An 18,811-nucleotide genomic window follows, 5' to 3' on the forward strand; every position below is an offset into this window, starting at 1 on the left:
GTGGGCAGGAAGAGCCCGTTCTGCAGGGCTGGCAGGTTTGGGGGAAGTCAGCAGTCTCAACCCCACCAGCAACCACGGTGAATTTCCCTTGAAGTCAACCTCTATAAATTCAAATTCAGAGGGCTTCTCTCTCATGGTGTGTTTCCTGAATTATCTCCAGAAGGGTTCACGGGCCACCAGAACAGGGCAAGAGATGAGCAAATGGTTTCCAAGAAGTTTCAACATGTTCCCAGTTAATCCCACTGCCAAGACTTGTCTCAAAAGGCAAGCATAGTTTAGGAAAAGGATGTTTCAGGGGACTCTATGTGGTAAGTTCATCACTTGTGGCCCAGATGTTGTAAAAAGTTTGATAATTCAGTTCATTAAAAAAGTGAACTGTTGAAATGGAATGATGGTGAAGGGGGCGCACCTCAAGGTCTAGGAGCCAGAATCCTCGGGAGACACAGCTGACAGCAGGTCTGGGTGCCCCAGGTGGGCAGTTCTCCCCAGCGCTGGGCACTGCAGTGCTCTGGGTGGTTTAGAGACCACTGCCTCATTGGCCTGTGAAGGGATCTTGGGCAAAAGCAGCCCATCAGCAGTATCCTCACATGTAAAAATCAATAGGCCATACCCAGTAAAAAAATACAGAGCTCATTTTAATTGATAAGAATTATTTAAAAAAAAAAAAGTCTCTTTGTTTTAAGCTTGCACCAAAATACAAATATGGAGAGAAGCACCTTAATATAACATAATCCTTGAATTAAAGTCCTGGTTAACTTAATTTAGTAAGAGAACTAATGGGGCTCCCTGGCTGTTTGTGGGAGAATGTAATCAAATCTGACTTGAGAATAAGCAACAGAAGCAGAGAGCAGCAAACACCATGTGTGCACCCAGAGGCTTTTCCTCTCAGCTGAGTGACCATCGAATTCACCGAGTATGGGAGCTCTGAACATCATCAGCCGCTGTCTGCCCTCCTCATTCAATACCCTTGCAGGAAACTCACCTGGAAAGTCTGATAACTTTAAAAAAAGGTTCCTTTACACTAAAGTCCATAATGCAAAGGGCTTTTGTGCAGCTTTTGAGTATGAAAAGTCTGAAGGAAGAAACATTTCAAGGTGGAAATGTCCATATTTTTGAGATATCCTGATGGTGTAAAGTGTACAGAGCAGGGAGCAGACCCCTTCTTCTCGGATGGAGCGCCACCCCTCGCCCCCCCAACCCTCTCAGAGCATTCCTCCCACATGCTGCATGAGCTCAAGGTGTCTGGGAAAACGCATCAGATTTGAGGAACCCAGAGTAGTGCAGGAAGAGGCTATGAACAAGCCAAGGCAGTTGAGAAACCAGAGAAATAAGAGGAGAGGCAGTTCCAGGAGGTCGGAGAAGGGTGCCTAGCAGGTCAGGAAGCCAGGACAAGGCACGGACATCCCCGCAGCCACCCTGCAAGCATGGACATGTCACATCCACCCCACCAGGCTGGCTTGCTCAGAAAGGACCATATAACTCCTGTAGTAGCATCCTGCCCACAGTCTCATGCCAATCAACTGGCATCACTCAGGTGGCACAGAGTCCAATGTTGTATGCCTTAATAGTACCCTTTGCTTTTTAAACAGGAGTTTTCCGTAAAAAAAACAAAAAACACATGAAAATGAAAGGATTACCTGCCAGGGGCCCCCACCTTAGCTTCACCATGTACAACTGTGCATTTAGGAACATCAGTCCTATGCATTCTGAAGCCAGACTCCAGGAGGCTGGATGATTATTTCCCTCCTCTTAGGATACGTATGAAAACCTAACCACAAACCCCTAAAGAAGCAGGCAATCAGGGTGAAGAGGCAGTCCCCCTGGGCCCCCGAGCGGGTGCTCACCCTGCAGTGAATAACAACCACGTGTTGGGGGTCGCTGTTCAGCCAGGCCTCCTGCGCCTTGCAGATGGTGCACACCTTATCCAGGGGTGGCGCATGCAGCTCCGGCCAGCCCACGTCCAGAATCTACGAGGAAAGAGAGGAGGCTTTCTGCTGTCCATCTCCAAGAAGCCCTATGAAGTCATCTCAAGACCTTTTTTTTTTTTTTTTAATTTAGCAAAATATTTCATTTTATAATATAGAACAACATTCTGTGTTCCTTTTCTAAAACTTAGTGGGAACTGTGGCTCCTTTACTGGAAAGAAAAATATGAAGGATTATATTTTCCCCATGAGACATCTACTCCCCAGTCTTATCTGCTTTTGTGCAGCTGGAATGACAATTCTAGAAAGGGCTTTCAGGAGCCGTTAATGGTGCATGGCTCATGGGGAGAGGCCCAGGCCTGGCAAGATCTGAAACAGGAGTTCTTGGCATGAGCTGCTGCCAAAATTCCTCCCTTCAGACTCAAATCGCAGTTTGGGAAAATGCGGTGAGCCATTCCCCCACACAAGGGGCAGATAACTACGGGGAGGGAGATGCCTATCACACGTGACACTCCTCAAAAGAGAAGACTGTGCCCAGGAGGGAGGGAGGAGGCCTTCAAAGCTTGGTTACAATTCAGGAACAAAGAAAGTCTGTGCCCCAAAACACAAACTCTGAGCCACTTGACACACATTCCCACCTCTAAGCCTGTGGGCCATGCAGGGCTGGTATTTTTGCTTTCCTTTCCTTTTTTAAGAAGGGAGGGGAGGCAGAGCTCTGTCTTATTATAAAAGCAATAGAAATTGTGTATTGATGGAAAAATTCAGAAAATTGCTGGAAGCAGGCAAAGGCACACACCCCTTCTGCCATGAAGAGTGATGAGCTATAACATTCTGATGAATCCCTTATTCTTTTTCTACGTAGCTGAAATACTATCATACATAAATTCTATTTGGCATAGATGAAATACTATCATACATAAATTCTATACTCTGCCCTTGTTAACGAGCAATAAAACAGGCAATTTACCATACTATTTTCTTATCCTAATGGCTGCAAAATACTCCAACATATGAAATACAGTATGTGCATACATATATATCATATATACCACAACTTACACTTATACAGTCTTCAAATTTTTCCCCTAAATCTTTGTTATTAAAAAAAGAATAATGTATGGAAGGGGAGAGTGAGCTGTACAGACAGGGCAGGAAGGAGATCTTTGAGGTAAAAATGTCTGGATTTGATTGTGGTGGTGGTGACATAAATCTACATACAATGAGATGGCAGGGCAACACACACACACACACACACACACACACACCCCTGCTACATGTGAACCCAGTGGAGGTTGCACGCAGTCTGTGGGTTGTACCAACGTCAACTTCCTGCCATCAATATTTTACTACAAGTTGTGCAAGACAATACTACTGGGGACAGCTGGGTCGGGGTGTGTGGGATCGCCCTGTATTATTTTTGCAGTTTCCTGTGACATTATAACTACTTCAAACTAAAAAACTGTAAGAAAAAAATAAGCCATGGATATGAACAGTTCCTAACAGCCCTCATTAAGTCATATTCCACAGAGACTTGCTACATAACCTTTTTGCACGAGCAGGATAAGCATCACAGACACTTAACAAAACTCAGAATATACAAAGGGCTAAGGTCCTACCTTTGGGTTAAGCTTTGTAAGGTCATATCTCTTTTCCGAGAGGTTTAACACCTACAAAGGGGAAATAAGAAGCTATTAGACTAGTCATTATCCTCAGACCAAAGGGAACAACTACATTCTCACAGGCTCTTTGCCTTCGATTCGGCAGATTATGAAAAAGACAGAAATGTATAGATATGTAATCGTCATGGAATGAAAAAACAGATGATAAGGACAGTCACCTCTTAGTGGTTCAGATGGTAAAGCATCTGCGTGTAATACAGGAGACCCAGGTTGCATCCCTGGATCGGGAAGATTCCCTGGAAAAGGGAATGGCAATCCACTCCAGTATTCTTGCCTGGAGAATCCCATGGAGGAGCCTCATGGGCTACAATCCATGGGGTCTTACAGAGTCAGACATGACTGATCAACTAACACTTTTGAGGAGAGCATACACATCCTTTGGAACTGGCCTTGGTTCCTCGAGGGAACAAGGTACGGGGTGGAGGGCCCTGGGCCTGCAGGGGGCCTGGTCTCAGGAAGCCCCAGCCAGCCCAGAGCCCCAGGCCACGCTCCCAGAGAAGCAGAGCTGTTTGTGGAACCTGATCACACCTCAAGCAAAGGAAAAACTAAGGACAGCATTGGGGCAGGAGGGGCTCCACACACCTCTCTCTTCAGAGATGGACGCTATAGAGACCTGAGAGGAAAGGTGCTCCAGGGATGAGGTCCACAGCTCCTCTACCCCAGAACAAGCTACACCCTGGACCATGGGCTCCATTAAAACCTGCCTCAGAGAGCCAACGTCTGTGACCTGACCAGGCAGCTGTGTGTACGTGTTGGGGAGCGGGGGGTGATCGGCCTCCACATGCCCTTGTCAGAGCACACAGTTCAGATGTACAGTGGCGAAGAAGTGCGTCTAGCCCAGGGCTCTCAACTCAGGCTCCATGGAAGACAAACATACCCTTCCTCCCAATTTTCAAAAAGGTCCTTATCCTCGAATGAGGTGAGGACCCATAGCCTCACCATTTTGCAAGGTGGACTCAGGCTCTGACAAGGCACCACCACTGTGAGGGGAAGTGCCCCAGCCCCCAGCCCCCTGACCCCAGGCCTCAGGTCCCAGGCCTTCACCCTCAGTGAGCAGCAAGCAAGGGGAGAAGGGAGGAGGCATCCCACCCTGAGTGTCAGGAGGAAGAGACCATTCCTGCAGCTGTGATCAAGGACGGGGTGGGACGATCTCATGGGCTGGACCCCACCTTCCCTGCCTGTCACCAGGCCATGCTGAGGACAGTGGGAAAGCCACAGGCTGGGCAGGGGCTGCTGGAAGCCACTGGGTGGTCACCTCCCTCTCTCTGCCTCCAGGGCCACACGCCCAGCCGTTTAGACATCTGAGGAGACCGATAAGGATGACAATAACTGCCTTGTCAGTTTAGGGTAAAGATTAGCTGCCTTATGGAGATAAAGAGGCCTTCTAGCAGCAGGTCTGGAGAAGGGCGAGGAGCTGTCATCTAACTCAAGTAGTAGAAGATGGAGCCACAGAGCCACCTGCCGGACCGGGGCCTCAGGAACAAGAAAGGGTAGGTGGAGAAAGAGGACGTTCAGGAAGACTGGTCCTCCTCATCCTCCTCAAACGGCCGGTTAGCTCAGTTGATTAGAGTGTGGTGCTAATAACGCCAGGGTCACGGGTTCGATCCCTGTGCAGGCCAGAAACTTACAGTGGACTTCCCCGGTAGCTCAGCTGGTAAAGAATCCGCCTGCAATGCGGGAGACCCCGGTTTGATTCTTGGGTTGGGAAGAGCCCCTGGAAGAGGGCATGGCAACCCATTCCAGTATTCTTGCCTAGAGAATGCCCATGGGCAGAAGAACCTGGTGGCTACAGTCCATGGGGTCACAAAGAGTCAGACACGACTGAGTGACTAAGCACCGCACAGCACCTTCCTCAGATGTGTGCTCTGTTCAACAGCCTCATGTGTGTTTGAAAGGAACTGGGGTGGAAGATAGTTCTGGATGCCCACCCTCCAGTCCTGGATTCACTTCATAGGCAGGGGTGCTAACCCCAGCAGCAGGGAAGGAAGCTGACACCCCTCGGGGTGCACATGGGCCACGAGCTGGGGGGGCTGCACGTTCACGAGGAGCCCAGACGCCCCACTGCACAGCGGGCTATGTGGCAGGACAGCCTCCCTGTGGCGGGCCCCCTCCGCGCACCACTGCCCGTCAAGCCAACTGCAGAGGAACCAGCCTGTACTCCCACCCGCAGGCTCCTCAGTCCCCACACATGGGGACCCTCGCTCATCAAGTTTCAGCAAACTCAGCGCCCTCCAGTCCCCCACCCCTGCCGCACCCCCTGGCCATCCTCATGCTCAACGTCCCCCCACCTCACGGTCCCCACCCTCAGTGCCCCTCACCTCCCTCACGCTCAGTGTCCCCGCTCACCAAGTAGTTGTCCCCATGCTTGGAGCGTAGCATGCGCGTCACCTCCTGCAGGTTGTGCAGGTAAGACTCCTCGGAGCAGCCCGCGGGGAAGGACACGGCGATGATGCGCTCGGTGATGTAGGTGAGATCCAGCTCGCGGCCGTCCTCCATGGCGGGGCTCAGCCCTGCAGGCCTGGGAGACACACGGGCAGCTGTCAGGAAAGGGGCCAAGCACCAGGAGGGACGTTCGCTCACTGTTCACACCCGGACCTGATGACAGGCTTCTGGGAATTTACTGATTCTCATCACAGGAGGGCACAAAGCTAAAACTTCCTTAACGGTTATGACTGGGGCACAACTAGCTACAACCAGGGAGCACACTGAGGCTCCTGGTAGGGGCAGGGCTGATGGAAAGCCAGCAGAGAGAGCACCTCCTTGGGTGGGCATGAGTTCAGAGAGCCTGGATCTTGGAAGGAGGGGCATTCCTTACTCTGAGTGTCAAGTCAGGTGTAGGCAGCAGGGAAGAAGCCCATTAGACAGATGAATGGCAGAGCAAGAGGCCAAGGCTGGGAGACATCAACAAGTGCCTAGGCACATCTGCAGGTCCAATCCTGGGGGACATGTGGAGGCCCACTGCCCAGGGAGGAGGCTGGCCTGTCCTGCAGAGAGGAGGAGCTGGGAGGGAATTGCAGCAGCTGGGAGGCAAGGGCTGGTGTCTATCAGAAGAGCTGTGTGCTGGCTCTGCTGAGACTGCCCCTAGGTTAACCTAGAGGGCAGGCATCAGGTAGCAGGAGGATGGGGTCTGGAAGAGGATAAAAACACCAAGCAATGAAGCCAGCAGAGGGGAGGACTTAGTTAGGGCCATTGGGTGGGGAGAGCCTGCAGCCTGGTGAGCCCAGGATAATGCTTCCAGCACGCAGCATCCAGGCTCTGCTTCCTCATCACTAGGACTGTGCAATGGGGACCACAGGCCCCAGAGCCCCTCCCAGGAAGAGCCTTCTAGGGCTGTGGGTGCTGTCAGGAATAGAAGGTGAAAAATCCAGGTGAGAGGTGATGGGGTCAACCCCAAAGACTGGTGAATCCACGGAGCGGTGCAGGACAGTCATGGGAGGGTGGTTTTAACCTATAAAATCCCCCACCACCAGCTTTAGGGGCTCGTAGCTGTTGTTTGTGTACCACTCCTATTACATGAGTCTCTCTCCTAATTCTGAAAAAAATTCAAAAGTATACTAAATAGTTTAAACACACTTCTGAGTATTCATCATCCAATTTCAAAATGGACACACAGCCAAGCTTTTTCCATCCATACTCTCTGTTACCCCCCTTCCTCACTGTGATTGCCCTGAAAAAACCCAAGACATTATATGTCATTTCTATAAGTATTTTTGCATTTATTTCTAAAAGACAAAGATACATTTAGAACTATCTACAATGCAATTATGATGCCCAAAAGAAATATCAAATATCCAGATCATAAATCTATTTTTTAAAATTGGTTTATTCAAATACAAACAATCACAAAGATACTTTTCTCTACCTTATGCACCAGACATGAATGTAAAAGAGTCCTGTTTACTTTAAAAAATCAAATCACATCTTTTGACTCTGGAACTTCCCTGGTGGCTCAGACAGTAAAGAATCTCCTGCAATGCAGGAGACTCAGGTTCACTCCCTGGGTCGGGAAGATCCCTTAAAGAAGGGCACAGCAACCCACTCCAGTATTCTTGCTGAAGAATTTCATGGACAAAGGAGCCTGATAGGCTACAGTCCATGGAGTTGCGAAGAGTCAAACACCACTGAGCAACAGTGACCTATTAAAAAATAATGGGCTTTTCATGTGCTGAAGTCAATTCTAGAACTCTCCCCAATGCTACACTTCACAATCAAATCACAGCAACGTAATTACTGATTGGACATTTCCACAACCAGGATTTCTAATGCTGGGACATTACATTCCAGAAAGAGACACACATATGATATTTATCAGCTTTGAGCATTTCTATTTAAAATTGAAAAAGACATTAAGATTACTACAGAATAAAATAACACCGTGTCCAGGCTTCCTCTGCGAGAGCTGACCCAAGGCCAGAGGCACTGAAGTGGCTTCAGTGATGGACACTCACCTGAACGGTTTGTCACAGCACAGAGAAGCAGGTGTTGATGATGCCCCCGGAGCCTGCAAATGACAAGACAAGGGTCATTCTCAGATCTCTGTGCTGCCAGCCCACACACTGCAAACCCCACTGGGAAGGAAGGATGGCAGTTGTTTCACATGATCATAAACATCGTCAGACCCTTCACTATTGGCTCATCGTATCACCTGGGAGGGTCGCCAGCTTATCAGGACATCTCAGCCCTAAGACCTCAGATCCCAAGTGACACAATTCCACTAATCAACAGCAGGGCAGGTTCCCATGACCCCTGGTCAGGGCAAGGTAAGCGGTCCATGGTCATGGCCTATCTGTCCCAGGATACAGGAAGCCCTCAATCAACGTTGGCCACTATTACATCATTATTGTTATATCTGCTCAAAAGAACCAGTTACTGATTTTCAGAGAATTCTCCATTTTTACCACTCTATTTTTGAAAAGCTTATCTGACAGGGAAAAGAAACTTCAGGTTATAATTACTTTACAGTCTACACAACCCTTATGTATGTGTGTGAGTGTGTGTGTTAAACTCCAAGGCGTGTGAGCGAACTAAAGTCGCTTCAGTCACGTCCACCTCTTTGTGATCCTATGGACTGCAGCCCACTAGGCTCCTCTATATCCACTATTTCAGCAGATGAATCCAGTAACTTTGTGAGAGAAATTACTTCCCATTTCAGAAGTGGGGAAACCAAGGCACAGAGAGGTGTAAGCTTTCGTGGAAAACGGCAGAAGGGGAGGAGAATCCAGATGTCCCTGTCTCAGCTCCCCCGAATGCCTTCCTCTCAGGAGGCTCCTTTCTCTCCTGCCTTCTGTGAGCTCCTCCCTGCCTGCTGCGTCTCATGGATACAGCTCTGTGGACCAGCCCAGGACATGCTCTGAGTAGGTGACACAGGGGTGACCATGCAGCAGGCTAGAGCTGGCCAAGGTGGATAAAGCCTCGGCACCCCCTTCTGCTCCTGCCCACCCTGGCCCTGGGGAACCCTTCTCAGACAGGATCTGACATCCCCCCTTGCCTGGTGTCCCACCTGGGCAGCTGGCTCACAGTGGCTCCCCCAGTGTGAAGCGAAGGGATGAAGAGTGAATACCAAGTTTATTTCAGGGATCAGTGAGAGAGATGACCTCCTAAAATTACACAACGTGTGGTCAAGCCAACTCCAAACCGCAGAGGTTGTGACGTGGGCCCCAGACAAAAGCAGGACCTGGAAGGCACTCTCCTCCATGCTCAGATGTGAGAGTGGGCTCTGGGTGTCCACACGTAGTGGCTGATCTTCCCTAGCCAGGACACATGCCTCTAGGTCGTCTCCTCCTCTCGCAGAGGTGTCTGGGGACCAACTGAGATGGTCCCCGTGGGTGCCAGGTACCAGAACTTGCCCTCCACTGTTCCAGTGTCCCCAGCCTCCAAGACCACCTCCCAGTGGGCGGCAGGCCTCACACCCCATGTCTGTACTGTTCTGGGCTCCACATCAGTCCTGCCCATCTTCCCAACACCCCAGACTTCTGATGGCTCAGGCCATATGGACTCCAAACAATGAGATTTGGGGGGGAGATCCATTAGAAAGCAAAGATTAAAATCTAAAAATATATATTTTTAAAGTATTTCTAAAATGTAAATGAAATGTAAACGAATTCATCATTTTAGAAAACCGCTTGTCCATAAATATAAAAAGCCCTTAAAAGGTCTGAAACACGTGACAGCAATGTGAGGAATGACTCAGGAAATTACTGGGAAAGTCCATAAGTCTCTATGGACCAGGCTGCTCGCTGCATTATGATGTGTGTAACTGTGAAAAATACACAGCCTAAGAGTTCAACCCTACGACTTAGTGACATTAGATAAGTCGTGGGGCTTACAGATGGTGACACACTTGTGGGCCTGGAGAGACGCCGTGATGTGTGACAGCACTAGCACTAACAGCCACGTGGCCACTCCCTGGCGCAGAGTGCGTGACTCACACACACTCACAGCTACACACGCACACCTGGAAATGTCTATCAGTGTGCAGGCTGCCTGGGCAGCGGCGTGTTTCTGGAACGTTTCACTACGTATCTTTTCTTATTTTTTCTTCTACGTGCATTTATTTTTTCCTTTTCTACTGAGAACACAGTTTACTTCTGTAACTGGAGAAAGTGCAACACCAGGGTCAGCTCAGATGAGGTGCCAGCTCCCGGTGTGGCATTCAGGTCTTCCCGCCAGTGACAGAACTCAGACACTCGTGGAGGGAAGACAGTGAGGGAGCCTCTGAGGGTGGACCCTGAGCACCTTGGAACTGGAACATTCTTGGCCTACCTAGAGTTACTGCATGACAGCTGCAGGGGCCTAAAAGTGACCCCACCCTCACCAGGGCCGGGTCACAGGCCCTGAACACTGTGCAGGGCCATCCAGCCTGTCCTTCCTCCCAAGGACTTCATCTCCCTTAGGACTCAGCTACTTGTCTTGGCATATCATCAAGATTCCAGAAGAGCTGGTTTTAAGCTAACCTGAGTCCAAACATCCCCATGTCTGAGAACCACTGTCCCAGTCGAGGACACACAGCACCGTCTACTGTTCCTTCAGTTCATGCGCTTTCCATTTTGCTTTACACTGTGAGTGTGTATAAGGAAGGCACACAAAATCTCTGCAATGTGGGACAGGTACATAATTTATACATAAATGAACATAATGTAGTGCATTCACACTCCATTGCAATTAAACATACATAGGTCCCAGCCCTGGGGGTGAGTACATAAACCTGTCTGGAGACCACTGCTCCCAATCAACCAGCACAAGGGACTGATTATGTCTTCTGATACTTGCAAACATCTCTGCATTTTCACTAAGAAGCTGCAGACCCTGGTAAGCAGGTTGTGCAAACCTATGTGACAAAGCAAAGCAGGAGAGCAGACAACACTCTGAAGGGAGGGGAAGCCATGGGGGTCCTGCGGCCCAACCCCACCTGCTGATGTCCAAGCACTGACATGACCAGGCCAAGCTGCCTGCCCCCAGGCCGACCCTGCCTCACTGCTTAGCCTGTGAGGGTGATTCCCCCGTCATTCCTGACACACAGGCGCTGAGTTTCAAGGGGGCTACAAAGCCTTCTCCAAAAGCCCCCATCATCCCACACTCTCCCATGGTGTGGCTTCAAGGTCTAAGAGAACTGACTTAGTTTTGCTCTGTAATTCCCCAAATCAGCACATGAGCAAGAGCTACCTCCTGTTCCAGAAGCCACCAAGCTGAGCAGCTTCTGGGCCTCAAGTCCCAGGAGGGCAGGGAGGGTGGGCCTGGAGGGGCAGTACCCACAATCCCTGCAGCAGCCTCAAAGCCTCGCAGCTCCACAGAGGGTCTGAGCCAGCCCTCATCCACAACAAGTCCTGAATACCACTGCCCTTCACATGATAGATGTGTTAGATAATAAATGCATAGCTAGATGGTACAAGATTACTCCATGGAATAAAAGTTATGACCAACCTAGATAGAACATTCAAAAGCAGAGACATTACTTTGCCAACAAAGGTCCGTCTAGTCAAGGCTATGGTTTTTCCAGTGGTCATGTATGGATGTGAGAGTTGGACTGTGAAGAAAGCTGAGCGCCGAAGAATTGATGCTTTTGAACTGTGGTGTTGAAGAAGACTCTTGAGAGTCCCTTGGACTGCAAGGAGATCCAACCAGTCCATTCTGAAGGAGATCAGCCCTGGGATTTCTTTAGAGGGAAGGATGCTGAAGCTGAAACTCCAGTACTTTGGCCACCTCATGCGAAGAGTTGACTCATTGGAAAAGACTCTGATGCTGGGAGGGATTGGGGGTAGGAGGAGAAGGGGACGACAGAGGATGAGATGGCTGGATGGCATCACTGACTCGATGGACATGAGTCTGAGTGAACTCCGTGAACTCTGGGAGTTGGTGATGGACAGGGAGGCCTGGCGTGCTGTGATTCATGGGGTCACAAAGAATCGGACACGACTGAGCAACTGAACTGAACTGAACTGAGATGGTACAATAGATGATAAATGCATAGCTAGATGGTACAATAGACGGATGATAAATGCATAGCTAGATGGTACAATAGACAGATGATAAATAGGTTGGAGAGCTGATAGATACACAGATAGAGGATATGTAGACACACACATAAACACATGAAAAATAGGTAAACAAATACAAACCTACATACAAGCAATACAATCAGAAAGCTAGGCCTCAGCCTAGCCTCACAGTATTTCTCAGTTTCACCTGCAGCTGAGCTGTTAGAACAAGTTAGACTGAAGTAACACACAGCGACTCAAGACAATCTGACACCAACCATAACTATAAGTTTGTAAACAGAGAGCGAACTCCTTGAAGGCCGGCCCTCTATGCCTTCCAGCAGACCCCCGTCACCTAAGTGGATGACAGCAGCTGGAACCCCCACATACTGACTATCCACCCCAGCCTGCCAGTAAGGCTCCTGACAACCCTCAGGGGAGGAGCATGCAGGGAAGCAGGCACAGCCGCAGCCTAGTGTGGAGGGGCTGTGGGAGGTGAGGGAGGTGAGGGGCTTAGGGAGGTCAGGTGAGGGGGATAGGACTAGGCAGGGCATGGCCAGTGCCAAGGCCCTGCAGTGGGACCAGCGAGGGAACCAGTGCAGCCAGAACAGGTGCAGGAGGGAAAGAGTGAGGAGGGGATTCTCTAAGAAGGCAGGCCCTCTGGCCAGTCCAGGGCCTCCAAGAGGCTGGAGAGAAAGCCCCCTGCCTTCCTGCACGCCTCAGCAGCCAGCTGTGCCTGGGGTGACAAGGCCTGTGTCCACAGACCATGCAGCCCCCCTGCCCCCTATAGAAGATAGCAACACTCTACCAGCACCATCCGGTAAGACGCGACAGGTGACCAAGGTCAGGAAGCAGACCCATTCATGGCCAGGCACCTGGTTCTCAGCAGGAACCCCAGTAAGTCATGACTGTCCTCACTTCACAGCTGGGGAAAGGGCATTCAGGACTCTTAGGTGTATAGGATTAAGAGGCAGCGCAACTTCTGACACCAAAACCATGGACTCTTTCGATCCCCCGGCCCTCGGTGGTCCACAGCCCATCCTGCCCAGCCTGTCCTTGGGTCAGACTGAAACGAGTGAAGCTAGAGGAGCTTTTCCCGGGGAAGCAAGTCTAGCCCTAAGCCTAGAAGGACAGAGGAATCATGAGTGAGTCACCACTTCTAAGCCAGGTTCTGAGATCTGATGGGCACGAAAATCCTGCAGCAAGGGAGAACCTCATTCTGGGGCTGTGTTTGGAACCAAGCAGATGATGAGCAGTGGGTGGGACCCGGATACACTGGAGAGAGGCCCCGTGGCTGCTCAGGGAGCTCACGCCTCACGCCGACTGGAAGCAGCCCGACTTGTCCAAACACTGCACTTGTCAGGAAGGTAACATGTGACATTTCTATGCGTCTTTACTTGGAAGTAAAGAATTTATCTACTCTTGGGGCTAAAAAGCTGAAGCCCTCATCTATCACCACAGTACAGTTCATGCCTTAAGAATGTCTGATTTATTTTAATGCATATATATATGGAATCTAGAAAAATGGGACTAATTGAACTATTTGCAGGGTGGGAAGAGAGACAGATGTAGACAACGGACTTACGACACAGGGGGTAAGGAGAGGGTGGGATGAATTGGGAGAGAAGCACTGACGCACATACATAGTGCTTTGCTAGTCACTCAGCCGTGTCTGACTCTGCAATTCCATGGACTGTAGCCTGCCAGGCTCCTCTGTCCATGGGACTCTCCAGGCAAGAATACTGCAGTGGGTTGCCATGCCCTCTTCCAGGGGATCTTCTTGACCCAAGGATCAAACCCATGTCTCTTATGTCTCCTGCATTGGCAGGCGGGTTCTTTACCACCAGTGCCACTTAGGAAGCCCATATATACACTAACATGTGTAATACGGATAGCTAGTGGGAAGCTGCTGTATAACACAGGGAGCTCAGATCGGTGCTCTCTGATGACCTAAAGGGGTGGGACGGGGGAGGGAGGGAGGCTCCAGAGGAGGGGATATATGTATACATATGGCTGATTCACAATGTTATACAGCAGAAGTTAAAACATTATAAAGCAATTATATTACAATAAAAGAAAAATGGCTGAGAACTACCTTGCTGAAGTCTCTTGAAGACGGTTCCTTGCTCATAAGTTATCCTGCATCCTGACCTTGGAGAAGGCTAAAGAAACCTCTCTACTTGTAGACCCCGGGCCCCTAGATCTGTGCTGCAAACTCCTTTTCTCGTGTTATTTTGCAAGAAGAGGGCTGCCCACCTGCCTTCCTGGAGAGCCTCTGGAGTCTGAGCCCTGCAGGCCACCACCGCCCTCTATGGATCAGTGCCAGTGTCCTGGGTGAAAGCAACTCGGGCACCTCCCAGTTCCTCCCAGTCTCCCTGTCTCCAGGGCAATGCAGCGCCCACCTCCACCCCGCCCAGCCTCCTTCACCTGTGTCCCCTTTGGCACGTGCTAATCACAGCTTGCAACTCCTCAAGGCACCAAGAAAAAGAAGGAAAAAGGAAAGAGACACAGGTGGGATCCGTGGTAAAGGTTAACCTATGAAAGGTAACCCAACGAGGCCCAGACTGCTTCTCCTTAAAGGTGCTGCTTGAGGCCCAAAGCTCATCTGCTTGGACCAGTATGTGGTCCTGGGACTCCAATGAAGCCGCTGGCCTCCCTGGGCATCAGTCTCTTCTGATAAAATGACAACTTTTGGATCTAGTGCTCAGAAGGCCCGGCCCAGCCCTGAAATCCCCGAGTCCATGGTTCCGAGGCAGAGACTAGTGAGCCGTCCACCCGATAAAGAATCAGATGACCTGCCTGGGGGCTCTCTTGTTCAACATATTTTTCAAAGTATTAAAACTCATTTATTTTCCAAATGGGGTTATTTTCATATTTGAAATAAGCAACAGCAATTTTGCTGCCAGGTGCCCATCTTTCAACTAAGGATAGTAACCAACACGACATCTGCATGCTGATACAAACTTCTTTTATTAAAGAGGACAGAGATGGGTGCGCCACTGGCCGAGACCAGCAGAGGCTCAGTCCAGAGCACTTGGTGACACTGGCCCAAGCACCTCTGGGAGGGAACTGCTTTGCCCCTGATAACTGCGCCTCTCTAAGAAGGAAAGGATGGGGTTCGGACAGGCCAGCCACCATTTGGGAGCAGACGTGGGCCAGCCACATACTTCCAAACAACAGAGGGAGAGAACAGGGTGCCTTGGGGTCCTGGTGGGGACCACTGGGGTGAAAAGGCAGCTGGAAGCTCTCTGGGGATGAAGGCCAAAGCACATGTCCAAAGTGGGAGTGCTGGAGCTCCCCGGGGAACACACCCTGCCAGCCCCATCTGGGTTGAATAAACACAGGTCTCCACAGTGCCTGGGGGCCCCTGGCTCACAGACATGGGGGGTGTCTGGAGGAGAGGGGGAGGCGGGATCCCCATCCACTGGGCAACATCTCCTAAGAACTACTCACTCCCCAGGGCGGATAGGGTTCCAGGGCCCTGGGTTCCCAGCTGGCCTGACATTTACTTGGTTCTGTCAAGTATCCCTGCACCACCTCGAACCAAGACTCAAACCTCTGCTATCTTGACAGGATGCCAAGTATCTTATACTTTTTCAAGGAAAGGGTGTTTAGTCGATGTATCACAGGAAACAAACACCCTGAAGGCCTTACTCTGAATGCAAAAGTGCCATCGAAGGCTTTGGACGAGGGAGCTGCTGTCACAGCCAGCAACCGTCTGCAAACCAAAAGACCCTGCGTCGCCAGTAATGAGTGCCAATAATAATCTGCCAATGTGAGAGGCAGACCACTGGCTTCCTATAGGCTTCTACAAAAAAATGGTGCTTAACAAACCCGACGCAGGAGTGACACAGCACAGACGCCACATCACTGAGGGCCTCAGTGGAGCCTAGGGGACCACCTGAAAGGATTACAAGAGGGATCTGATTTGGACTGCAGGGAGGGGTGGAGACAACAGCAGCTATAAGGCTATGCGCTCTGTCACCCTCCAATCCCCAGGGCAAGAAAGTGGAGGAAAAGACAAGGCAAGACCCGCCACACAGGAGTTAAGTCGTGGGGCCAGGGCTAGACCCATGCCCGCACTCCTCGCCATGGCCATCCTCTGGGCTTCTCCGGGAGTCCCTTCCTGCCTCAGGAAGCTGTGACTACAGGGCCACATAGGGACAGCCAACTGACACAAAGCCAGGGTTAGCCACACAAGGTGCCCCTGCATTACCAGCTTCCACTCTCCCTTAGTTTTAAAGGCCTCTAAGAACAGGTAACAGAACTCCAAATGCTCCAGCTGTGTAGCCTTGAGCAGGCACCTTGCCCTCTCTGTGCTTCATGCTCCTTACCCAGAAAATGGGCTGATAACTACAGCAACCTCTCTGCAAGGTGGCTGTGAGGTTAAAGCAGCAAAGGCCAGTCACATACCCAGAACAGGGCCCAGCAGAGAGTAAATGCATTATTAACATTTACAGCAACATATGTGTTTTCTGGGAAACCATGAGATGAGATGAGGGGAAAATGAGAACAGAAGAAGTGCCTTAATAAGAACCACTTGGGGGACTTCCCTCATGGTCCAGTGACCAAGACTCTGAGTTTCCAATGCAGGAGGATTGGGTTCGATCCCTGCTCCGGGAACTAAATTCCATCCATATGCTGCAACTAAGACCCGGTGCAGCCAAATAAAAAAATAATTTTAAAAAAAGAACGGCTTGGTGGGGAGACCACGGATGCTTCCCTGTGAAGATGCAACAGCGCCTGTTTCTGTCACAAGCACAAACACACACACATACATACACATACCCGTACATGCACACACGCACACACTGCGGGCCTGGCACAGGGGAGAATCAAGCCTATGTTGGGGGGATGACGCTCCCATGTCCCCTTGCCACACAGTACAGCAGGCAGCAAAGCACTGGGGTCTGCAGGATGAGGGAAAGAATAAACCCAGCAGTCATTTCAAAGCAACAGAGGGCTGCCCTGGCCATTTTAAGAGGCAGGAGGATACTGTTTTACATTTCAGTAATGAATATCTAGTTATTTTCAGGCTACTAAAACTAAATAGGGTATATTTATTTATTACTTAAGTGGCTTAAATGGACTCATCATCTAAAAGAATAACAGCTGAAGAGTAGCCACTCTCTATACCTTCACAAGTTTGTACCATATGGAATCAATGAAATAGGGGGTGGCTGGCTATCAGGAAGAAATTGTCCATCGAACAGCCAGGCAGTGAAGCACCAATTCAGACAACCCAGTGACGGTGAAGGACAGCCTGTCCCCACAGACCATAAAAGGTGGGTTCTGCTCACTGGCTGGCTGGGACTCACAGGCTGCACTCGCCCAGGTACAGGCTTCGGTAACACATGTTCTCACCCACAGGACCCCCCAAGTCACCCCATGGGAATATCTAATGAGATTCCCCCCACCCCCCGCAAAGTGAGGAACCCGAAGCAGAGGCCTCCCTCCCCAGGCTCACTACCCCCAACTCTCGCGGTGAAGGGTGGCACTGGGATCCCTGGGCTGCGCCCCTGTTTCCCACCTCCCCTCGCCCCCTCCACCTTCTGGGTAAAGAGCAGAGAAAGACCTTTCGCAGCTACCATACCAGAAACTTGGCAGGGCCCGAGGACACTTCACGGCCCCCAGCTTCCCAGAGTCGTCGGACCTGTGTGCTGCTCCCAGCCATGCTGACCAGCCCTGAAACTGGCGCTGTGAAAAGGTCCCGCAAAAAGGAACAAAAGGAACGTTGCATAACCAGAGCCAGATTCACAAGGAAGCACAGGGCCTGGTGGCAGTGCATAAATGTCATCACCCAGCTGGGGACTGGGGTGGGGGTTCCCTTAAGGAGACCAACTGAAACAGCTCTGCACGTTCTGTTTGTTTCTCCAGGAAAACAGACGCTTTTGAACAAACAGTTTAAAAATACGTTTTAAAACTTTTTGAGGGACTTGCGTGGTGGTCCAGTGGTTAAGACTCCATGCTTCCACTGCAGGGGCACATGTTTGATCACTGGTTGGGCAACTAAGATCCTGTAAGCCACATGGCGTAACCACGAAAATAAAAAAATTATTACAATCTTTTAAAAGGCAACAACTAGCCACATCCAGTTCAAACACGAAGGCCTTCATGTGTTCACTCATTCATTCACTACTCACCACCTGGCTCGTAGGGTGCAGGGGTGAAGTGTACCTGCTTTGGAACCTTAACGCCTGGGTGAGACCCATGCTGTCTGACCTTTGGAAATTACTTCTCTGTGACTCAGTTTTCTCATCTGGAAAGTGGGGGTATTGGGAGGATTAAATAAGGAAATGTGCAGAGCTAAGAATGGCATCTAGCAGATAATAAAAGCTAAATAAATCTCAGGTTTACGTTCAATACTTGTGTTTGGGTGCCAGGGAGGGATTGGCCCATGGAAGTGAAACTTGCCCACAAGCCCACACTAAATGCAATAACCTGCCAAGACCACAGCTCCATTCAAAGAAATAAGACTTGGGCAAAGAAACTTTCCCAACGTCAGTCAGCCAGCAAGACACTGTTCCCTTCCAGAATGAGAAGACCAGAAACAGATTCATTATCAGGATTGCCCACCTTGAGAATTTTTTTCTTAACGCTCCTACAAGTAAGCAACAATTACCATGAATTACTAGAAAAATACACACCCCTCTGAAGTTAGGAAACTAAAAGTGTGTGAAAGTCACTCAGTCATGTCTGATTCTTTGCAACCCCATGGACTATACAGTTCACGG

General features: G+C 50.1%; 1 protein-coding gene and 1 non-coding gene across 7 annotated transcripts in view; one reads left to right on the plus strand and one right to left on the minus strand.

Annotated features, from left to right (window-relative positions):
- TNS3 (tensin 3) overlaps positions 1 to 18,811 on the minus strand; it is a 222,342-nt gene that overhangs the window by 112,759 nt on the left and 90,772 nt on the right. For 5 of the 6 annotated variants that reach the window (XM_070369418.1, XM_070369416.1, XM_070369413.1 and 2 more), the window contains 4 exons: positions 8,052 to 8,104; positions 5,950 to 6,121; positions 3,541 to 3,591; positions 1,845 to 1,967 (listed from right to left, as the gene is read on the minus strand). In XM_070369418.1, coding sequence (XP_070225519.1) covers positions 1,845 to 1,967; positions 3,541 to 3,591; positions 5,950 to 6,099 — 324 coding nt within the window. In that variant the 5' untranslated portion in view covers positions 6,100 to 6,121; positions 8,052 to 8,104. Of the gene's footprint in view, positions 1 to 1,844; positions 1,968 to 3,540; positions 3,592 to 5,949; positions 6,122 to 8,051; positions 8,105 to 17,670; positions 17,799 to 18,811 lie in introns of those variants that run through there. The other variant, XM_070369415.1, reaches the window with a different exon arrangement.
- TRNAI-AAU (transfer RNA isoleucine (anticodon AAU)) lies at positions 5,149 to 5,222 on the plus strand. The gene has a single exon. It is a non-coding gene; the product is annotated as a tRNA-Ile (tRNA).

This window comes from Bos mutus, chromosome 4 (genome assembly GCF_027580195.1).
Source record: "Bos mutus isolate GX-2022 chromosome 4, NWIPB_WYAK_1.1, whole genome shotgun sequence".
NCBI lineage: Eukaryota > Metazoa > Chordata > Mammalia > Artiodactyla > Bovidae > Bos > Bos mutus.